The 18,579-nt window shown below is 44.1% G+C and overlaps 1 protein-coding gene and 1 long non-coding RNA gene across 2 annotated transcripts in view; one reads left to right on the forward strand and one right to left on the reverse strand.

Moving 5' to 3' along the window:
• The window catches only part of LOC114097047 (uncharacterized), a 48,771-nt gene that overhangs the window by 24,913 nt on the left and 5,279 nt on the right, over nt 1-18,579 (reverse strand). The gene's annotated exons all lie outside the window — the stretch shown is intronic.
• On the forward strand, nt 13,488-16,660 carry Tnfrsf17 (TNF receptor superfamily member 17). The gene is made up of 3 exons (XM_027940804.3): nt 13,488-13,757; nt 14,294-14,440; nt 16,167-16,660. The coding sequence occupies exons 1-3, from the start codon at nt 13,502-13,504 to the stop codon at nt 16,442-16,444; spliced, it is 681 nt and encodes a 226-aa protein (XP_027796605.2). The 5' UTR covers nt 13,488-13,501; the 3' UTR covers nt 16,445-16,660.

Consider the following 18,579-nt stretch of genomic DNA (forward strand, 5'->3'; position numbering starts at 1 on the left):
AAGATTCTTATCCTACAACTTGTGTGACAAGCTACATAGAGTCATGTCCTATGTCCCAGGCTCTGTAGTGGTTGCTTGTGATGCCCTCACAGCAAACATATACAGTAGGTACCAGCCTCCATCATAGGTCACATAACAGCTCAAGTCATGCAGCTAATGAACGGCACAGGTGGGACTGAACCAGGACTGACTGCCTGATTCTCAAGACCATCATCTTTTTTAAAGTGCATGTTAATTATATAGAATAATGGATTTCATTGTGACATACCTGCACATGAATCTAACATATTTTTATCATTCCCCTCCTCCCTACCTATCCTTTGCTCTTCTCTCCCGCCTCCCGGCACCCCACTTCCTCATTTCTAATATTTCTCTTTCTACTTTCATGTTGTCAAGACATGATCTTGCTGGGCATGGTGGTGCATGCTTGTAATCCCAGCAACTCAGGAGTCTGAGGCAGGAGGATCTCAAGTTCAAAGCCATCCTCAGCAGCTTAGCTAGACCATGTCTCAAAATAAAAAATAAAAAGCATTGGCAATGTATCTCAGTGGTTAATGCTCCTGGGTTTCAGTCCCTAGTACCACAACAACAACAACAACAACAGAAAAGATAAGACCATGAGCTTAACTTCTACCCCATGCAGCCTTTATTCCACATATCCTCAGTTATTAAACAAGTTTACATTTTAATTACCATGGTGTGTAGATGGATTTTGATGAATTTAAAATGAATCCAAGATTTCTCAAATTGTCTTCTATTAATACAAGCCCTACTGTTTGAAGTGTTTTACACTTTAAAAAACCAGTGGAAAACGTGCATTTAAACTCTTCTAATTAGGATGGGGGTGTGGCTTGGTGGTGAAGTGCATTGCCTGGCATGTGTGAGGTCCTGAGTTCCATCCCTAGCACCAATAAAAACCCACCACCACCCCTACCGATTAGAATTAAGATCACTTTTATTGCTTAAGTTGTACTTGTGCAGTCAAGAAAATATACTGCTTGCACCTGCTGTGGTGGGACCAGAGGTAATGGTTCCAACTGGGGTAAATGGTTCATCCTCATGCAGCTTGATACTTCTCTGGGTTGGGCTGGTCATGGCTTGGCCTTTCCTGGGACAGTCTCAGTTGGCACCACTCTCTAGAGGTAGAATGGTCTGCCGATCCATATAACTGATCCACCCCACAGACCATCTTCATCATGATCTACAGGGAGATCTTCTGCCTCCCATCTCTACACCTCTAGGCTCTACAGAGTTGTCGTTCCTGGTCCCCAGAGGGTTGCACTCTTGACTTACACCATGGCAGAAGTCCTGTTGAACCACAAGCTGTGCCAGTACATTTTGGACCCCTGTGCCTAGTGTTCAGCAGGAGACACGGGCATCACCAGGCTAAGCGACATAACTGGTCTGGATCAGTAGGAGAGAAGACTACTTATACACAATAGGGTCAGAGAGGAGTATCTGTTCAACTAGGTGATCCACTTGGGAGTGTATCAATCTGTGTTGGGTGGCTATAATAAAGTACCTGAGGCTGGGTGACTTACAAAGTAAGGAGGTTTGTTCAGCTCACAGTTCTGGAGGTTTGAGAATATGGCACTGAGATCTGCTCTTCTTTGGTGAGAGTCTCATGGCGGGTGGCATCACACTGGTAGGAGCACGTGGAAGACATCACATGTGAGACAGGAAGCAAGAAAGAGCTGAACTTGCTCTATGACAACCCATTATTACGAGAAATAATCTATTATGTACAACCAGGATTAATCCCTTCTGGGGGTGGTGTCCCCTATGACCTAACCCCCTTCAACTAAGCCCCATCTCTTAAAGGTCCTGTCATCTCAACACTACTACACTGGAGACCACGCCTCAGAGCACAGAACTTTGAGTACATCCTCAAGCCATATCTAAGCCATAGCAGGGGGCTTCCTGGCCCTCCCTGTACTGAATGAACTCGTGGGGTGACCCTGGCCTGAGAAGGGTACCATCTGCTTAGATCTTTGGTTCTCCCATTCAGGGAGAGCTGAAGGTAAGGAGAACTTGGTTGGATGGCGGAGGAAGAGAGGGTGTTCTTCCTGTGCAGCCCCAAGACCAGCGCAGTGACAGAGGTTATGGTGGGAATCACTAATTTTCCTCTTTGAGTTTCCCCCAGGGAGGAAGGATCACAGAACAATGGAGGCCGCTTCTTGCACTTGCATGGAGAGGCACAAGGTGTCGGCTATGGTGGTCAAAGATGCCTTTGGTCTCTGAGATGTGCTGCAGGGGACAAAAGCTACAGACTTCCCCAGCTGATGCCACCTACTGCTGCTTTCTCATGGGGACTAAGGTTCCTGTGGCTGCTCCCAGCCAGGCTGGGCTCTGCGAGGGTCATTCTGCAGGACAAAGGATTCTCTGAGGGGCAACTCTGCCTCAAGAACTCCCCATTAGGGGCTGAGGATGTGGCTCAAGCAGTAGCGCGCTCGCCTGGCATGCGTGTGGCCCGGGTTCGATCCTCAGCACCACATACAAACAAAGATGTTGTGTCCGCCGAAAACTAAAAAAATAAATATTAAAATTCTCTCTCTCTCTCTCTCTTTAAAAAAAAAAAAGAACTCCCCATTAGCTGGGCGCAGGGGCGCATGCCTGCAATCCCAGCGGCTCAGGAGGCTAGGGCAGGAGGATTGCAAGTTCAAAGCCAGCCTCAGCAACTTAGCGAGATATTGTCTCTTAATAAAATATAAAAAGGGCTGAGGATAAGGCTCTAGGGGTTAAGCACCTTTGGGTTCAATCTCTGGTACCCCACCCACCTCCCAAAAGACCTCCGCATTAGACTGGCCAAACACTTTTGGATGGTGCTGCAATCTGAGCCCCTTTTTCTCGTTGTGTTGGGGATGGAACCTGGAGCACCAAGCATGCTAGGCAAGGGCTTTACCACTGGGCCAGGCCCTAGCCCCTGGTCTGAGGGTCTTCCTACCCGATTCCTTCTTTCCCTTTCTCCCTTACTCATGTTGAGCTCAGGAACCTCATCTCCCTTCTATGGCTTTTCCCCTTTATTTTCCCTAGGTGTCCCCAGTAATAGACTCCATCTTGGCAACTGCTTCTTTTGGGACCCCAACTAATGCTGGAGTTTCTTCCCCTCCACCCTCCTTTTGGTCCAGTTTCAATTCCATTCCCGAATGGCATTTTCACAATTGTATGTTCTTTGGATAGCACTTTATTTATTTATGCTTCCCCTACCAGACTGTAAAGTCCAATACATCAGGGACCATGTCCAAAAGAGGTCACAGTTGTACCAAGTCTCCTGGCTCAGTGTCTGGGTTATGGCAGGCACACACTCAATATTTATTGGTCAGAGGATTTTTCTCCATCTCTCAAGTCATCTAATGATGCAGATGCTGCTTGGCCATCTCTGTGCCTTGTCGGTGTTGGTGTTTAAAGTGGAGACAAGGAGGGTCACAGGGAGAAGTCAGTGATGAAAGAAAGAAAGAAAGAAAGGAAGGAAGGAAGGAAGGAAGGAAGGAAGGAAGAAAGAAAAGAAAAGAAATCAGATTCCCCTGACACAGTGCACCTCACAATTGTGAACAACTGGGACACCCTGGAAATCAAAGTGAAGTCACTTTGAAAAATTCTAAAAGAGCTGACAGAATGTGGCTCTTGTAATGGGGCCAAGATGAAGAGTTCAGAGGAGCTGGTCTTCAAAGGGAATCTTCAGGGAAGCCAGCAGAGCCTGGAGAATTGGCCCCAAATCAAATTAGCCTTTTCATATCCTCAAGCAAACGAGGCTTCTGGAGATGTGCGGAGATGGTGGGAGGAGGGAGAGGAGGAGGAACAACTCTGCACACTGCTCTCCCCTGGCAGGTGGGGATGCCTAGCTGCCTGCCTGCTTAGATCCCAGCCCTGAGCTGCTCCTCTAAACATGAGGCTCACTTCCTTCAGGCTCTGTTTCAAAGTGAAGAAGAAAGTAAGCCATCTGCAGTTCATGGGTACACCAAAGTGCTAAGGGTTCTGTTTTGGTGTTTGCTGTTCTTTTGTGTTCTTGTTTTGGGTTCTTTGGAGGCCTCTTTTGTTTTGGATTGCAATACACTGGAAAGTTTTGCCTGGTGATATTTAGTTATCATAAAGAAGTTTCTAGTGAAAGTAAACAGGTAGTGTTGCATGGCAGCTAAATCAATGGCTTTGGACTCTTATTAGTCAGTATAGTTGAGGTTCTGTTGCAGTAACAAACATCACTCGAATCAGGGGTTTATTTATTTTTTATTCATGCAACAGGTGTCCTAGTTGGCTTGGGCTGCCACAACTTAATACCATAGACTAGGTAGTTTAAGTTATAGATTTATTTCTCTTACTTCTAGAGATTGGGAAGTCCAAGATCAAGGTGCTAGTAGACCTGTTGTGAGGCAAGGACCTGCTTCCTGCCTTATACGTAGCCACCTTCTCTCTGTGTGCTCACATGGCCTGTCCTTGGTTCATGTTTAGAGAGAAGGGTTGAGAGAGAGGGGGAGAGAGAGGGGGAAGAGAGAAAGAGAGATTATTCTTCTTATAAGGTCACTAATCGCTCCATGAAGGCAACCCCCTCATGATTTCACCTAAACTTAATCACCTCCCAAAAGCCCTCCTCCAACACCATTATATTAGGAATTAGGGCTTCCACATATGACTTTTGGGGAGCACAGACATTCAGCCCATAAAGGCATCAGCTGAGGCCATGTCCACATCACCCTCCCATTGGAATCCAGGCCCACAGAGATGTCCCCACGTGGAGCATTCACAGTCACCGAGACCAAGGCAAAGAGACCGTGGCTCTACAAGCTTCTGCCTTCAGGTGACATGCGTCTCTTCTGTTTGAATTTCCTTGATCAAAAGCAAGTGCACATCCACCTGTAACTTCATGGGAAGCACAGTCCTGCCTTGGGCTCAGGGGGAGAGGAAAAGCATGTTACTGGGGACAGCTGTTATGACCTGAGGGATCCAGTCTAGATGCTGCTGAGAAGGTGTTTTTAAAGAAGTGATTACCGTTTAAGTCAGTAACTTTGAACAATATCCTTTCTGCCCACCCTGAAACCATACAGGGATGGAGATTCTGAGACACACAGTTTCCAGAGGAACCAAGTTGATACAGCACAGAGGTTATTTATTCAAAGACATCAAGGGAAGGCAGGGGTGGATGTGTGGTCAAGGGCTTTGTGGTGCTTTAATTTATGTATCTACTTGACTGAGCCATGGGGTGACTCAGATACTAGGTCAAACTTGGTTCTGTGTGTGTCTTTGAGGACATTTTTGGATGAGATTAACATTTGCTTTAGGAGTCGGAAGAGAGCAGACTGTTCTGCCTAATGTGATAGACCTTGGCCAATCAGTTGAAGGCAATAAAGGGCTCCTCCCACCTGCCTGAGCTGAGACTTTGGTCTTTCAGCCTCAATCTGAAACATCAGCTCTTCTTGGGTCTCAAGTCAGGATTCTGGGGCTAGAACTTACCCATCGACTCTCTGGGGACTCCAGCTTGCTGGCTACAAATCTTGAAACTTCTCAGCCTTTATAATCACTGGATTCAGTTGCTTCTAATCTCTTTCTCTACATAAAGACAGAACCTCACTTATGATGGTTGGACTTAGGATTTTTCAATCTTATAATGGTGGAAACTGATACCATACTTTGAATTTTGGTCTCTCTCATGCAGCCCCAGTTAGTCACTCAATCAGGAGGGAAAACAGCCACCACTGCAGTGGGGCTGTCACCCAGCTGGGATGTGTGGTGGCTTATGTGTATTATGAGATCTTCAACTCTTGGTGGGTTTCACAGGACAAAACCCCATTATAAGTTCAGGAGCACCCTATATTCATTCTGTTGCTCCTCTAGAGAACCCTGATGGACTTCAGGTCTGGCTGTCCCATTCCAAGTGAAAATTCTACTAAGGTCTTGAGAAGAAATTGTGAACTCTTAGATTGAGGTTAAAGGTAGAGGTGTTCTCGTCTGAAAACTTGCCTGTAGATTGGTAATTTTGGAAAAAGAATCTTTTAGTTGGATGAAATTTTCCTTCTAGAATAAGCTACTGTGCAGGTCGTCAGAATCCAAAAGGAGTCACTTTTATCAAGCACTAACCCAAATAGTAACAATAAATAAAGACTTATGAAAGGGGTGTGGGGTGGTCTCAGACATGTGTGCCTGATTCACAAAAGATGCTTCCAGAAACCTGGCTGCCACTTATAGAGACAGTACCTCTGGGAGTATATCTGCCTAGCAAATGTCTGTTCAACTCCGGCCTGACAACATCTCTCATTGGAGATCTTCATGGCCCAGGATTATCACTGTTTCCAAACACCTAATCTTCCTCACCTCTTGCCTCAGCTGCTTTGAATACGCCCATAGTTTACCCTGTTTTGCGTGTTCTCATTGCAATGCTCGGTGAGTGCCAACCCAACATCACTATTCTTTGCAGAGTCTCCTCTGATTGGTATTTAGGTGGGACAACTAATGGCTTCAGAAGTTTCAGGCCTGGCTGCTTTGCTTTGTTGGAGCTGTGAGTGAGGGGTGAAGCTCCGTACTGTTTTTCTGAGTCTGGGTTCTCTGTTCTTTTCATGTTAGGCAAGGTCAGGCTCAGCACACTTATGGGGATGTGGTGACATCAACGCCCTCTCTCATGATACTTGAGAATAAAAAATCTTCACATGAATATCTTGCTGTTTCTGTTTTATTATTATCCGGCTTAGTCCCCAAATCACAATCTTTGAGAACTAGAGAGAATCATGGAGATAATTAATTTTTCCCAAGTCATGTTCCACAAAACTTAGGTTCCTAAATGTTCATAGGGGACCCATGGGGAAAAGGAATTTGGTATTCACATAGGTTTGATAAATTCATCCTCCTTTTGGAGAATCCAACTGTCCTTTAACATAGTAAACTTTGATATGGAGATTTCAAGCAGACAGCTGATACATGGGTCTGGATTTCAGGGGTCAGGTTGGGGTTGGATACACAGGCTTTGGAGTTAACATGTTTAAAACCATGGGACAGATGAGATTAATTCTGAGAGAGTTTAGATGAAAGAAGTAGTATGTGAGGTCTGGGGGTGCTGCAGCTTTCTTGTGCTCATGAAAATGGAGCCAAGACCCTGAGATGATATTGCTGAGCCAAATGAGAGAAACCAGATGGATTAACTGGATCCCCTAAATCTGATTCTACCATTGGACTGAAAGGGATAAAGCCAGTAAATTCCTTTTTTTTTTTTTTACTCCAGTTTTTACATCATTTCTTAAGGAAAGGGTCCTTGGTGTGCCATCTCCAACGCTTTGCTTCTCCATACTTTCGCCTGTCCTGGGGGATGATCAGAATTATTCCACCTTGAGGACCAATAGGAGGCCTGGCTTACCCAGGCCTGCCCATGGTTGACATCTCAGGCTTCATGGAGACATCAGTTAACATGGTTGATATGGCTACGGACTTCATTTTTACTTTTGGACTAGCAACCCAAACTAAGTCTAACTTATGCTAGAAAGGGCAAGGATGAGGGCAGGTGCCCCTCCTCCTCTAGAAATGGGGTCCCTCTCTTGGGGGTGCACCTTTGCTAGAAGTTGGGGTGCCCCTCCTTTAAGGATGGGGTCCCCTTCTCAAGGGGTACCCCAGGTCCCCACCCTCTAGGGATGGGGTCCTCCTCTCAGGAGTTGCCTCTCCTCTAGGGATGGGGGTGCCCCTAAACCTCTAGGGATAGGGTACCCTCTCAGGGAGTGCCCCTCCTTTAGAAGTTGGGGTGCCATTCTTTAGGGATGGTCTCCCCCTCTTGAGGGATACTCCAGGTCCCCATCCTCTAGTGATGGGGTCCCCCTCTCAGCAGGTGCCCCTCCTCTAGGGGATGGGGGCACCCCTCCTCCTGTAGGGATGGGGTACCCCCTCTTGGTGGGTGTGCCCCTGCTAGGGGATGGGGGTGGCCCTACTCCTTTTGGGATAGGGTACCCTCTCAGGGAGTGCCCCTCCTTTAGAAGTTGGGGTGCCCCTCCCTTAGGGATGGGGTCCCCATCTCGAGGTATTCCCCAGGTTTCCATCCCCTAGGGATGGAGTCCTGTTCTTGAGGGGTGCCCCTCTTCTACAGATAGGGTCCCCCTCTTCTAGGGATGGAGTCCCGCTCTCAGGGGGTGCCCCAGGTTTCCATCCTGTAGGGATGGTGTCCCCCTCCTCTAGGGATGGAGTCCCCCTCTTGAGGGATGTCCCTTCTCTATGGATGGGATTCCCCTCTCCTAGGGATGGGGTGCCCCCTCTCAGGGGATGGGGATGACCCTCCTTCTCTAGAGATGGGGTCCCCCCTCTGGGTGTGAGCCTCCAACGACACTGAACACAGTGATCACTTTATCTGCCAGAACTGATAATTCATCATAATCATAGAGGACTCTGGGCTTCCTGCTGCCACTTCTCTCCTTAAGGCCATTGAGGTTGGAGGGAGAGGTGATTACTAGGCCAGTTGTTGAAGCCATAGCAGAAGAATCAACTGCATTTGCTAAAGAAGATGGCATAGGTGCCCCAGAAGTCTGATTGTTGTTAGCAAGATAACTGGATGGAAACGTTCCCAGTCGTTGCTGGAGGTCTAACATCTACTGGTAACACTGAGCATAGTAGATCATCTGGGCCTCTACAGAGTCAGACAGTGGAGGGGATGGACATGTGTACTGCTGATTCCCTCTAGCAAAAGTCTGGTAATTTCTGCTTGATGATGAAATTCACTTTGAGTTATCCTTAATTCCTGTTCGTATTTTGTCACTTCCTCTGCCCAAATCTTCAGCCATTTTACATGCAGGAAGTTGAGCATGTAAGAGAAATTTACCATAATATCATCTTCTTCAAGGTGAGCTGAACTGTAAACTTTTGGTTTCTACAGCTTTTGCCTTTTTAAAAAATACTTTTAGGGGCTGGAGATGTGGCTCAAGCGGTAGTGCGCTCACCTGGCATGCGTGCGGTCCGGGTTCGATCCTCAGCACCACATACAAAGAAAGATGTTGTGTCCGCTGAAAACTAAAAAATAAATATTAAAAAAAAATAATAAAAAATAAAAAATACTTTTTAGTTTTAGTTGGACACAATACCTTTATTTCACTTATTTATTTTTATGAGGTGCTGAGGATTGAATCCAGGGTCTTGCACGTGCGAGGCGAGCGCTCTATCACTGAGCCACAACCTCAGCCCCTTGCCTTTTTTTTTTTTTAACCAATCCTTTTTAATCTTAAATTCTTGACATTACAGAACTAAACTGAAATTTATTAACATTCCACTCTTAGATTTCTTATTGAGAAACAGAAATAAAATCCATGAGCCAAAAAACTTTACAAAAGTAAAAACAGGGAAAAGCTTATAAAACTAAATATAGATTCCAGCATTTACAGATGAACAGAGAATGTGATTTTTAAATTCTTAGGAGATGATAAAGTGTAGAAACTGAACACAAATTATTTAAAACCTGGAATCACTGACCAGAAATTACACAGTTGGATCAGGGGAAAACAGCAGAGAGGGGTTATAAGTCCTACACTCTTCTAGCTGCACCCCATGCCCTTCTCAGAGGAAAGCCTGGCCATTGATTAGATACTGGGCCAGATTATTTCTGGCAGCAGAGCCAGTGACAGTAACCTGCCTTCCAGAAGAGCCTTCTACTGCATTGGCAATTTTGATCTGGGCCCTGGACATCTGGTGGATCTCATTGATATTGGTGCGTTGGTGCCCAATTATGCAGCCAATTAAGTTATTTGGAATGGTGAGTTCACGGGTGGTTTGAGTAGATGCATTCAAACTTGCCCAAAGGCCTTTCACCTCTGGAGAGCTGCAGTCAGTTCTGGAGAATCCAGTCCTGCTGTGCATCACGGCAAAGTGAGACTGTTGTCATGCCACCTGGTTCAGCTTGGCCTCCCCTAGGGGTGGGGTCCCCCCTTTTGGGGGGTGCGCCTCCTTGTTGGAAGGATTGCAGGGTTTCCCCACAGAATCAGTGATGGAGCTAACCAACAAACCTGAGGGCATTCGTCTAGTTTATTGCTGTAACAAAACACCCAAGGATGTATAATTCATAAAGACAACACATCCATGTAGCTCACAGTTCCGGAGGTCTAAGAGCATGGGGCTGGCATCTGCTCAGGGTCTGAAGGCAGAACTACCCAATCCCTTCCAGGCCTCCTTGACTCAAGGACCTCCCAGCAGGCCCCACTTCTTCACCATCCCACCCCTTCTTCACATCACCACAATGGGGACGGAGCTTCCCACAGGAGCCCTTGTACAAATATAAATCCCAAGATATGACCCACCTCCTCCAGCCACACCCTACTTGCCTACAGCTGTCACCCAGTTAATCCATTCAAGTGGATTAATATACTGATTAGGTTTAGGCTCTTAACAATATCATTTCACCTGTAAACTTTCTTGCAACCTCTCACATGAGCTTTTGAGGGGCACCTTCCATCTAAACCATAACATTCTGCCCATAGCTCCCAAAAGTTCATGTCTATTTCATAATGTAAAATACTTTTAGTCCATTTCCAAATGGACTAAAAGTATTTTACATTATGCCACCATCTTGAACAGTAGCCAAGCCCCTAGTGTTAATAGTCTTAACACTTCTAGGGTTAAGTTCAAGTTCAAAGTCTCCTCTGAGACTCAATGTGGGTCCCTGTAAAAACCAAAAGCAAGTTACATATACTCAATAGACATAGGCATATTTCCATTCCAAAAGGGAAAATTTGGGACATAGAAAGAAGGAATGTGACCAAAGCAAGACTGAAAACCAGCTGAGCAAACAAGTCTTGTAGCTCCATGTCCAGCATTTGGGGCACATGGCCTCCTGATGGTCTCTCCAAGGGTTTGTGTAGCTCTGTGCTTATGATCTAGCTGGTTGCAGCCCATATGGTCTCTCTCTTTTGGATTATTTATGCTCGATTCCTGCAGCTTTTCTCTGCAGACATTCCACAGGATCTCTCAGTCTCAGGGATCTCCACTGCAGCTTTGGCTTCCTTCTCACTTCTTCATGTATTGCTCTCTCAGGGGCAGTCTGCAGGGACTCTGACACTGTTGTACTTTACCTGGCCTCCCAGGCCCCCCTTTGAAATCTCAGTGGAAGCCTCCATAACACTCTAACTCCAGAATTTTGCATTCCTGAAGAATCAGCGCCCCATGTCTATGCCACCATCTTGAACAGTAGCCAAGCCCCTAGGAACTCTGGTTGCAGTAGCCTGTGAGTATCTGGGTGGCTGAGCAGGGTGAAATTTCCTAGCCAACCTTATGTAAGCCAGGGGCCCTCATAGTCCTTCTCAAAAGGGATTTTTTCTTTTACATTCTTGAGCCTGAGATGGGTGTGGTCTTACCAATTCTTGAGTTGCCTGCAAGCCAACTTTCCTATTATTTCTGGGGAAACTCTCTTTAGTGATTACAATGTCTTCAATACCACTCCTTCCTTAGTCCCAGTTTTACTTGCATTTTTTTTGTCAAATGGCAAAACTTATTTGACTCTGTTTTTCTTTCTGTTCCTGATTGTCTCAGTTAACTTGGCTAAAAGTTGCTAGCCATACCCATGCCACCCCTACAAAGGCTGTGCTTCCTTGAAAATTCCTCCACCAGATTAATTAGTCCAACATCTTTAAAATGAGCCTCACAGGAAGTCTAAGGACATAGGCAAAATGTAGACAGCTTCTTAGTGAGAACCAACACAAATGGCCTCTAGTCCAATTTCCAGTAGAGTCTTCCTTCTCTTCTGAAACCTCAGGAGCCGTCTTTACTGTCCACAGTCCTATTTGCATTCCTGTCTTTTGAACTTCCACCAGAATCACCCATTAAGCTATGCTTACAATTAAAAGAAAGTTTTCCAACTTGCATCTCTAACTTTTCAAAAATTTCTCCACAAATTCTCAAAAGCCCCATGGTCCTGTTAGTCACAGCAATGACCCCCGTTTCTCAGCACCAATTTGTGTTTTAAGTCAACTTTTTCATCGCTGTGATCAAAGACCCAATAAGAACAATATAGAGAAGGAAAAATTATTTTGGGTTTACAGTTTCAGAGGTCTCATTCCATAGATGGCTGATTCTACTGCTCTGGGCCTGAGCAGAGACAAAACTTCATGGCAGAAGAATGTGGCAGAGGAAAGCAGCTTAAGACATGGCATCAAGGAAGCAGAGAGAGATTAGAATTTGGGGTTTTGATCAATATCTTAGTTCAAACTTTTTTCTAGGCTCAAATCCTGCATTAAAAAATGTGTTGCTTTTAATGTCCACATTTTATTTCATTACCATAATTTTAACATGTATTATGCACCATTCTTAAAACATAAAAACCTGTAAAGGATAACAAAACTACATCAAAAGAGGAAAAACAAATATCAATGTATTTACTCTTAAGTTTAATAAATAAAACTTAATCAATACTTAACAATGAAGCCTCTTTTGAATTCTCCTCTCTCCAATCACCCCAGAATCACTATACTGAATTTGGAGTTTGTTTCCTCAAATTTTAATTGAGTCCCGTGTTTCTGATGGATCACAAGACCCCTCTACATGGGTGTCTCATTCAGCAAACTCAAGTGATTTAATTTGTTTCAAGGAAAATGCAAAGAGTAAGTCTGTCTGTCTGTCCATCCGTCCGTCCATCCATACATCCATTTATGCAGAATGCCTCTAGAAGGATATCTATCAGGGACTGGTCAAATAGAACACATTAGCAGCCTGTCTGCAACCCTAGGATATGCCAAAGATAATATTTAGATGCTTGGACCGTGGATGGTTTTTTCTATCTGCTTATTTGTATTTTCTAAAATTTCAGCAATGGGACATGGATTATTATTTTTATTTTATTTTTTCAGTGCTGCGGATTGAACCCAGGGTCTTGTACATGCTAAGTAAACACTCTACCACTGAGCTACATCCCTAAGTACTACCCCTCTTTATTTTTGAGACAGGGTCTCACTGAGTTGTCAAGGCTGGCCTCAAACTTGTGATTCTCTAGCCTGAGCCTCCTAAGTAGCTGGGTTAATGGGTGTGAGCCACATACCTAGTGGATTATTTGTAATGGTAACAATAAAATACTCTGAGCCTACCTTCTCTTCAACTCTCTTGCTTTCCCTATTTGTGTCAGCACAGTGCAATTATTGTTCATACATCCAGAACCTGGTGGTAGTGTTTGACTTTGACTTGTCCTTCCGTCTCTCACATTCTGTCAGTTATTACTGTACCTGTGGTTATCTAAGTATATTTCTATCTTCCCTGTTAGATTTTAAGTTGTTACCTATTTAGTCTTGTTTCTCCCTGGGGCTTATCCCATAGTACAGCTCATAAATAGATGATGCAGAGATGATTATTGAACTTTCTGCTCGATGCCCCAGGCTTGACTACATCTTGCAACTGTCACCTGCTAGGGAAACTTCCTCTAAAAATAAGCAGTTTCTGTTTCAGATACTGTTTGCCATGATATTTACATTCCATTTACCCCACCCAGCCTCAAACTTAGAAATGTGAATTAAAGGTGGTATTCAAATCCTTAGCCACAGTGCTGACGGCCCCCAGAAGGACCAATGGAGTGATGTCGAGTTTTGTTTTTGTTTCCCTTGATATTCTAGCTGCTGTCTCTATATTCGCTGGGACATTCTTGAGTCTATTTCACTTGTCCTTTCATGCTGTTCTTTTTGTCGTTCCCTGGTTTCTCTCAGAGATCAGGTTCCAGATGGCTCAGCAGTGCTTCCAAAATGAATATTTTGACAGTTTGCTGCATGTTTGCAAACCTTGTCACCTTCGATGTTCCACCCCTCCTGTACCATGTCAGCGTTATTGTAATACAAGTAAGTAAGACTGCTTCAGCAGCTATGCGTTGAAGTATTCTATATTGATTATTTTTTTCAGAGAACAAACAATATGGGGAAGATGGTGAGATTTTTCTGAATCAAAAAGAGAAAGGAGACAAAGTGATTATTCAGACCTGAACTCAATTTTATTCAGTACAGTCAGCAACATAGATTTTCATCTACTCTTTTAATTAAGTGGTATTTAGAATTTAAAAGTCAATGCTGGTGCTATGTGCTATGGCACATGCCTGTAATCCCAGTGGCTTGGGAGGCTGAGGCAGGAAGATCTCGTATTCAAAGCCAGCCTCAGCAAAAGCAAGGTGCTAAGCTTCTCAGTGAGACCCTGTCCCTAAATAAATACAAAATAAGGCTGGGGATGTGGCTCAGTGGTCGAGTGCCTCTGAGTTCAATTCCCAGTACCCAGGAAAAAAAAATCAATGCTGATGAATTGGGGAAATTGAATGACAAATAATTCATACTTATGTGATATTATGATATCAGCTCATTCTCTCTCTGACATTCTTTTAATAAAGGTATGACCAATTCAGTGAAAGGAACAAATGCCATTCTCTGGACCTGTTTGGGCCTGAGTTTGACAGTTTCTTTGGCAGTTTTCATGCTGATGTTCTTGCTAAGGAAGATGAGCTCTGAACCACTGAAGGATGAATTTAAAAACACAGGTTGGTTTGGGGTCAGTCTTTGAAGTCTGCTTTCAAGAAGGGCTGCTGCAAGTTTCATTTCTTTTTCTTTTATAACATTGACTATTTCATCCGGTTCCAATTATTTCAAGTGTGTTAGTGGACAGTAACGTTAGATTCAAGCTGTCTTCATTTGGGCACTGACACCTTCTTTGCGGATCTCCTGACAGTGTCTGCCTTCCCCGAAATTCTTCCCTAATTAGTCACTCTATTGAAGTCCTCAGGCTTCCTTGGAAAACATCTTTGACTAAAGTTAGAACATTGATTAAATGTCCTGCTATCAGAAACTGCTGGCCAGGCCTGCTACCATCAGGAAAAGCATACTTGGCAAGATACATGGTCTTGTTTTTAATACAAATGTGTTATTTGCTTTACTACTGAAAAATGCTAGAAATGAATAACCAGTTTCTCCTGGATTATTTGAGTAATTGTTTAAAAAATAATTGTTTATTAGGCTGTAGAGAACCAGTCCCAGAGAAGCAATGTTCTGCTTAAGGGCCTCTTAAGATAAAAATATTTCTGCAGCACCTTTCTCCATGTTCTGATTCTCAAACACATAGCAGCAACTGCCCTATTTCTTTACACATTTATTTTCCATGCAGAATCTGTAAAACACCATCTCATTTGGCTTTCTAGTGGAGTAGGATTGGTAGATTATGGTTTCATGCAATTTACTGATTTTTCTTTTTTCCTGGGGTCTGGTGGAGAAGTGAAGAATGAGTTTTTTTTTTTTTCAACATAAAATAAAAATTGTGTATATTTAAGGTTTACAACATGTTTGGATGTACACATATATAGTGAAATGACTAGTCAAGCAAATCCATAAGACCATTTCCTCAGTTACCTTGAAACCTTCTCTTAGCTAATCTGCATTACACAGTAGGGTTAACTAGTCATCAGGCTACACTTTAGATCTCCAGATGGATTTATCCTACATAACTGCAATATCAGATCTCTTGGCCAACAGCTCCTGCCTATGGTACCCCACTATTCTGCTTCTATGTATCCAACTTCTTTAGATTTCACATATAAGTGAGGGAAAGCAGTATTTTTCTTCCGGAGTCGGCCTTATTTCCAAGTGTCTCTAAATGTGACATTTAGAAGATAAATTACATTGTAGAATGCTGGGAAATAGAAAACTTACATTCACAGGTGTGATTGGCTACAAGAGGACTTCTTATATGATCATAATTATGAGATTCTTTTAAAAAAATTTATCTGCTGACCAAAGCTTAAGCCTCTTTACTTCTATGTTCTAAAATATCAGAGACTGATTTTGGTGTGCTGTAACATATGGGAACTTCTGTCATTTTCATGTGGGAAGATAAGGTCAAAACCTCAATGCCTGCAAAGGTCAAGTGGGTAACAAAGGCAGGTTCTGGGCCAGGTGGTGGCTTTGCCCAAGGGGCCCAAGGCTGGCCTGAAGGTGACAGCTGCTCTTGACTCCAGCCCATTGTTTCCGTGCTGTTTCTATGTTGCCACATTTTGTTCTCTAAAATTTAGTCTAATTGACCAGATTCACATGTGAAATCTCGATTTTTAAATGTGATTGTTACAAGCAAACGCATATGACACTGTCCCTGAGCAAACCATATTTTAGATCCCAGTATGGTGGCTTGTGGTCTATTAGTTGCTGACCCGCCCTGCTGGGACTGTCATGAAAACAACCCCAGGGGGTTGGGTTAATGTTTCTGTTTCTTGTGATCAGGCTCCGTTCTGCTGGATGTGGCTAATGCTGACCTGGACAAAAGCAGGACTAGGGAGGACACGATCCTTCCAAGAAGCCTGGGGTACACGGTAGAAGAATGTACCTGCCAAGACTGTGTCAAGAGCAAACCCAAGGTCGATTCTGACCATGTCTTTCCACTCCCAGCCATGGAGGAGGGTGCCACCATTCTTGTCACCACCAAAACTAACGACTATTGCAAGAGCCTGCCAGCTGCTTCAGGTGTCACAGGGACAGAAAGGTCAACTTCTACTAGATAATTAACCCTTCGACTGGTGTAGAGCTACTCTGAAAATCATTGGTCAGAAGATGATGCTTTGGGTCTCTTTGGGGTGACTGTCAGTTGCTGATACAGTTGCTTTTTATCTTCTAGTTCTGAAAACTGTTAGATTTATTTCCCTAATTCATCGTTGGGAGCTCAACTGTGGAAACTTTCTTGGTTTAATGATTAAATTCTTAACTCAATGAAAAAAAAAGTACTGCAATCTGTAGACCTCACTGAATTGAAACCAGGGAGGGGAGTCTTTACCCCGTGTGCCCTCCACTCAAACTCCAGAGACAGGCTGGCGAGTAGAGTACGTTTTATTCAAAGCCAGGTTTGAGGAAGATAACTGTTGATTTTCTTTCCCAATTTTCCATCTTCAGGGACTCAGGGGAGTGAAAGGTGGAGCAGGGGACAAAAGGCAGGAAATATGTGTGTGTAGATTTAGCTAGGCTGTGCGAATCAGAAGCATGCCACACACCCAGCTTCCTTGGTGTCCCTTAGGGCCAGGGACAGGCCTCTGACTTTATTCTCAGTAGGAGGAAATTCAGAAGTTAAAACAATTTGGAGCTCAAAGAGCATCTGCTTCAGACTCACATTTCCATGGTTAGACCACCTCTCTCCTGTACACACACACACATTTCAGGACAGATTGGATTTTTCTTGATTGTTAAAGGAAAGCAAGGTTATCCTGGGTATTTCTGTGAACAGGAGAAGCCTACAGTCAGCCAGGCTAATTCAGCACCTGCATGCACAGGTAGTTCTAGGTCTTGTGGGCTTCCAGCCTAATGGGGACATCAGGCATTAATATAATCAAACAGGAATACGTGTAGCTGGAAACTGTGATAAATGGTCCTGAGCACCTGGGTGCGTGTCATAATAATCACAGACAACACTTAAGCAGGCTTGCTGATGTGCTCAGGACTGTTCTGAGTGCTTTACCTGGACCGACCCATTTATTTATTTATTTAGACTAACTCATTTAATGTACACAAAATACTATGGCAGATGGATCACTAATTACATCCAGTTTACAAATGATGATATAAATGGAGCAAAGTAACACAGCCAGTAAATGGCTGTCGCTGCTTGTGCTGCTATAACAGAATGCCCAATACTGGGTAACTTATGAATAATTCATTTTCCCACAGTTCTGGAGGCTGGCAAGTCCAAGGTCAAGGTGCTGGTGAGGGCTTCCTTGCTGTGTCTTCATATGGCAGAAGGTGGAAGGGCAAGCTAGCTCAGCAGTGTGGGAGAACTTTCATAGGGGGCTTAATCACCTTTGTGAGGGAGACACTTTCATGGCCTACTCAATGCTTTATGGCCCAATTTTTCCATATTATCATATTGGCAACATCTGAATTGTGGAGACGACATTCAAACTACAGAGGTGACAGAGCCAGGGTTTAAACCGACAGCCTAAAATCTATATTTCCCCCTTCTCAACAATTGGATTGCATTTGAGTTTACATCACTTTGCACTATTTTTGTCATTCCTGGGGGAGGGTTCCCTTCCTGGGGTTTGTGCAAAGGACTTTGGGTCTTATGGAAAGGCAATACAATGGGACATGCCCTTTGGTCATTATTAGGATGCCTACTGGCACCACAGCATAGACCCTGAAGGTCTTGAGGCTGTGGCTTTTGTGCACATTTGGAATATGGGGGAAAATAGAGGGAACTTTTGCACATTTGGGGCCCATCACTGCTTCCGTGAGGGACTTCAGGGTTGAGGATACAGGATAATGGTTAAAGAATTAGCTTCTGGAACCAGACTGCGTGGTTTTGAATCCTGGCTGTTTACTAGGATATCACAGACCTTGGAAAATTGGGAGAAAAGCACTTAACTACACCAAGCCTCAGTTTCCCCACCTGTATAATGAGGATAACAGTAGTATGTACTTGGGAAGCCAAGGCCAGGAGGTTCACAAGTTCAAGGACACTCTTGGAAACTTAGGGAGATCCTGTCTCAAAAAGTAAAAAGGGCTAGGTATGTAGCTCAGTGGTGAAGTGCCCTGGGTTCAATCCCTACCCAGTGCTAGAAAAAAAAAAGTTCATTTATATATACAGTTTGTAAAAGTGTGTGCTTTGTAAGTACTTGTATCAGTTACTGTCACAGACATCAGGGTCATCTAG

Source organism: Marmota flaviventris, chromosome 19 (genome assembly GCF_047511675.1).
Source record: "Marmota flaviventris isolate mMarFla1 chromosome 19, mMarFla1.hap1, whole genome shotgun sequence".
NCBI lineage: Eukaryota > Metazoa > Chordata > Mammalia > Rodentia > Sciuridae > Marmota > Marmota flaviventris.

Coding starts and splice junctions, on each gene's coding strand:
- Tnfrsf17 (XM_027940804.3), top strand. CDS start 13,502: ATGTCGAGTTTTGTTTTTGTTTCCCTTGATATTCTAGCTGCTGTCTCT. Junction 13,758..14,293: donor TCAGCGTTATTGTAATACAA/GTAAGTAAGACT, acceptor CTTTTAATAAAG/GTATGACCAATTCAGTGAAA. Junction 14,441..16,166: donor GGATGAATTTAAAAACACAG/GTTGGTTTGGGG, acceptor TCTTGTGATCAG/GCTCCGTTCTGCTGGATGTG.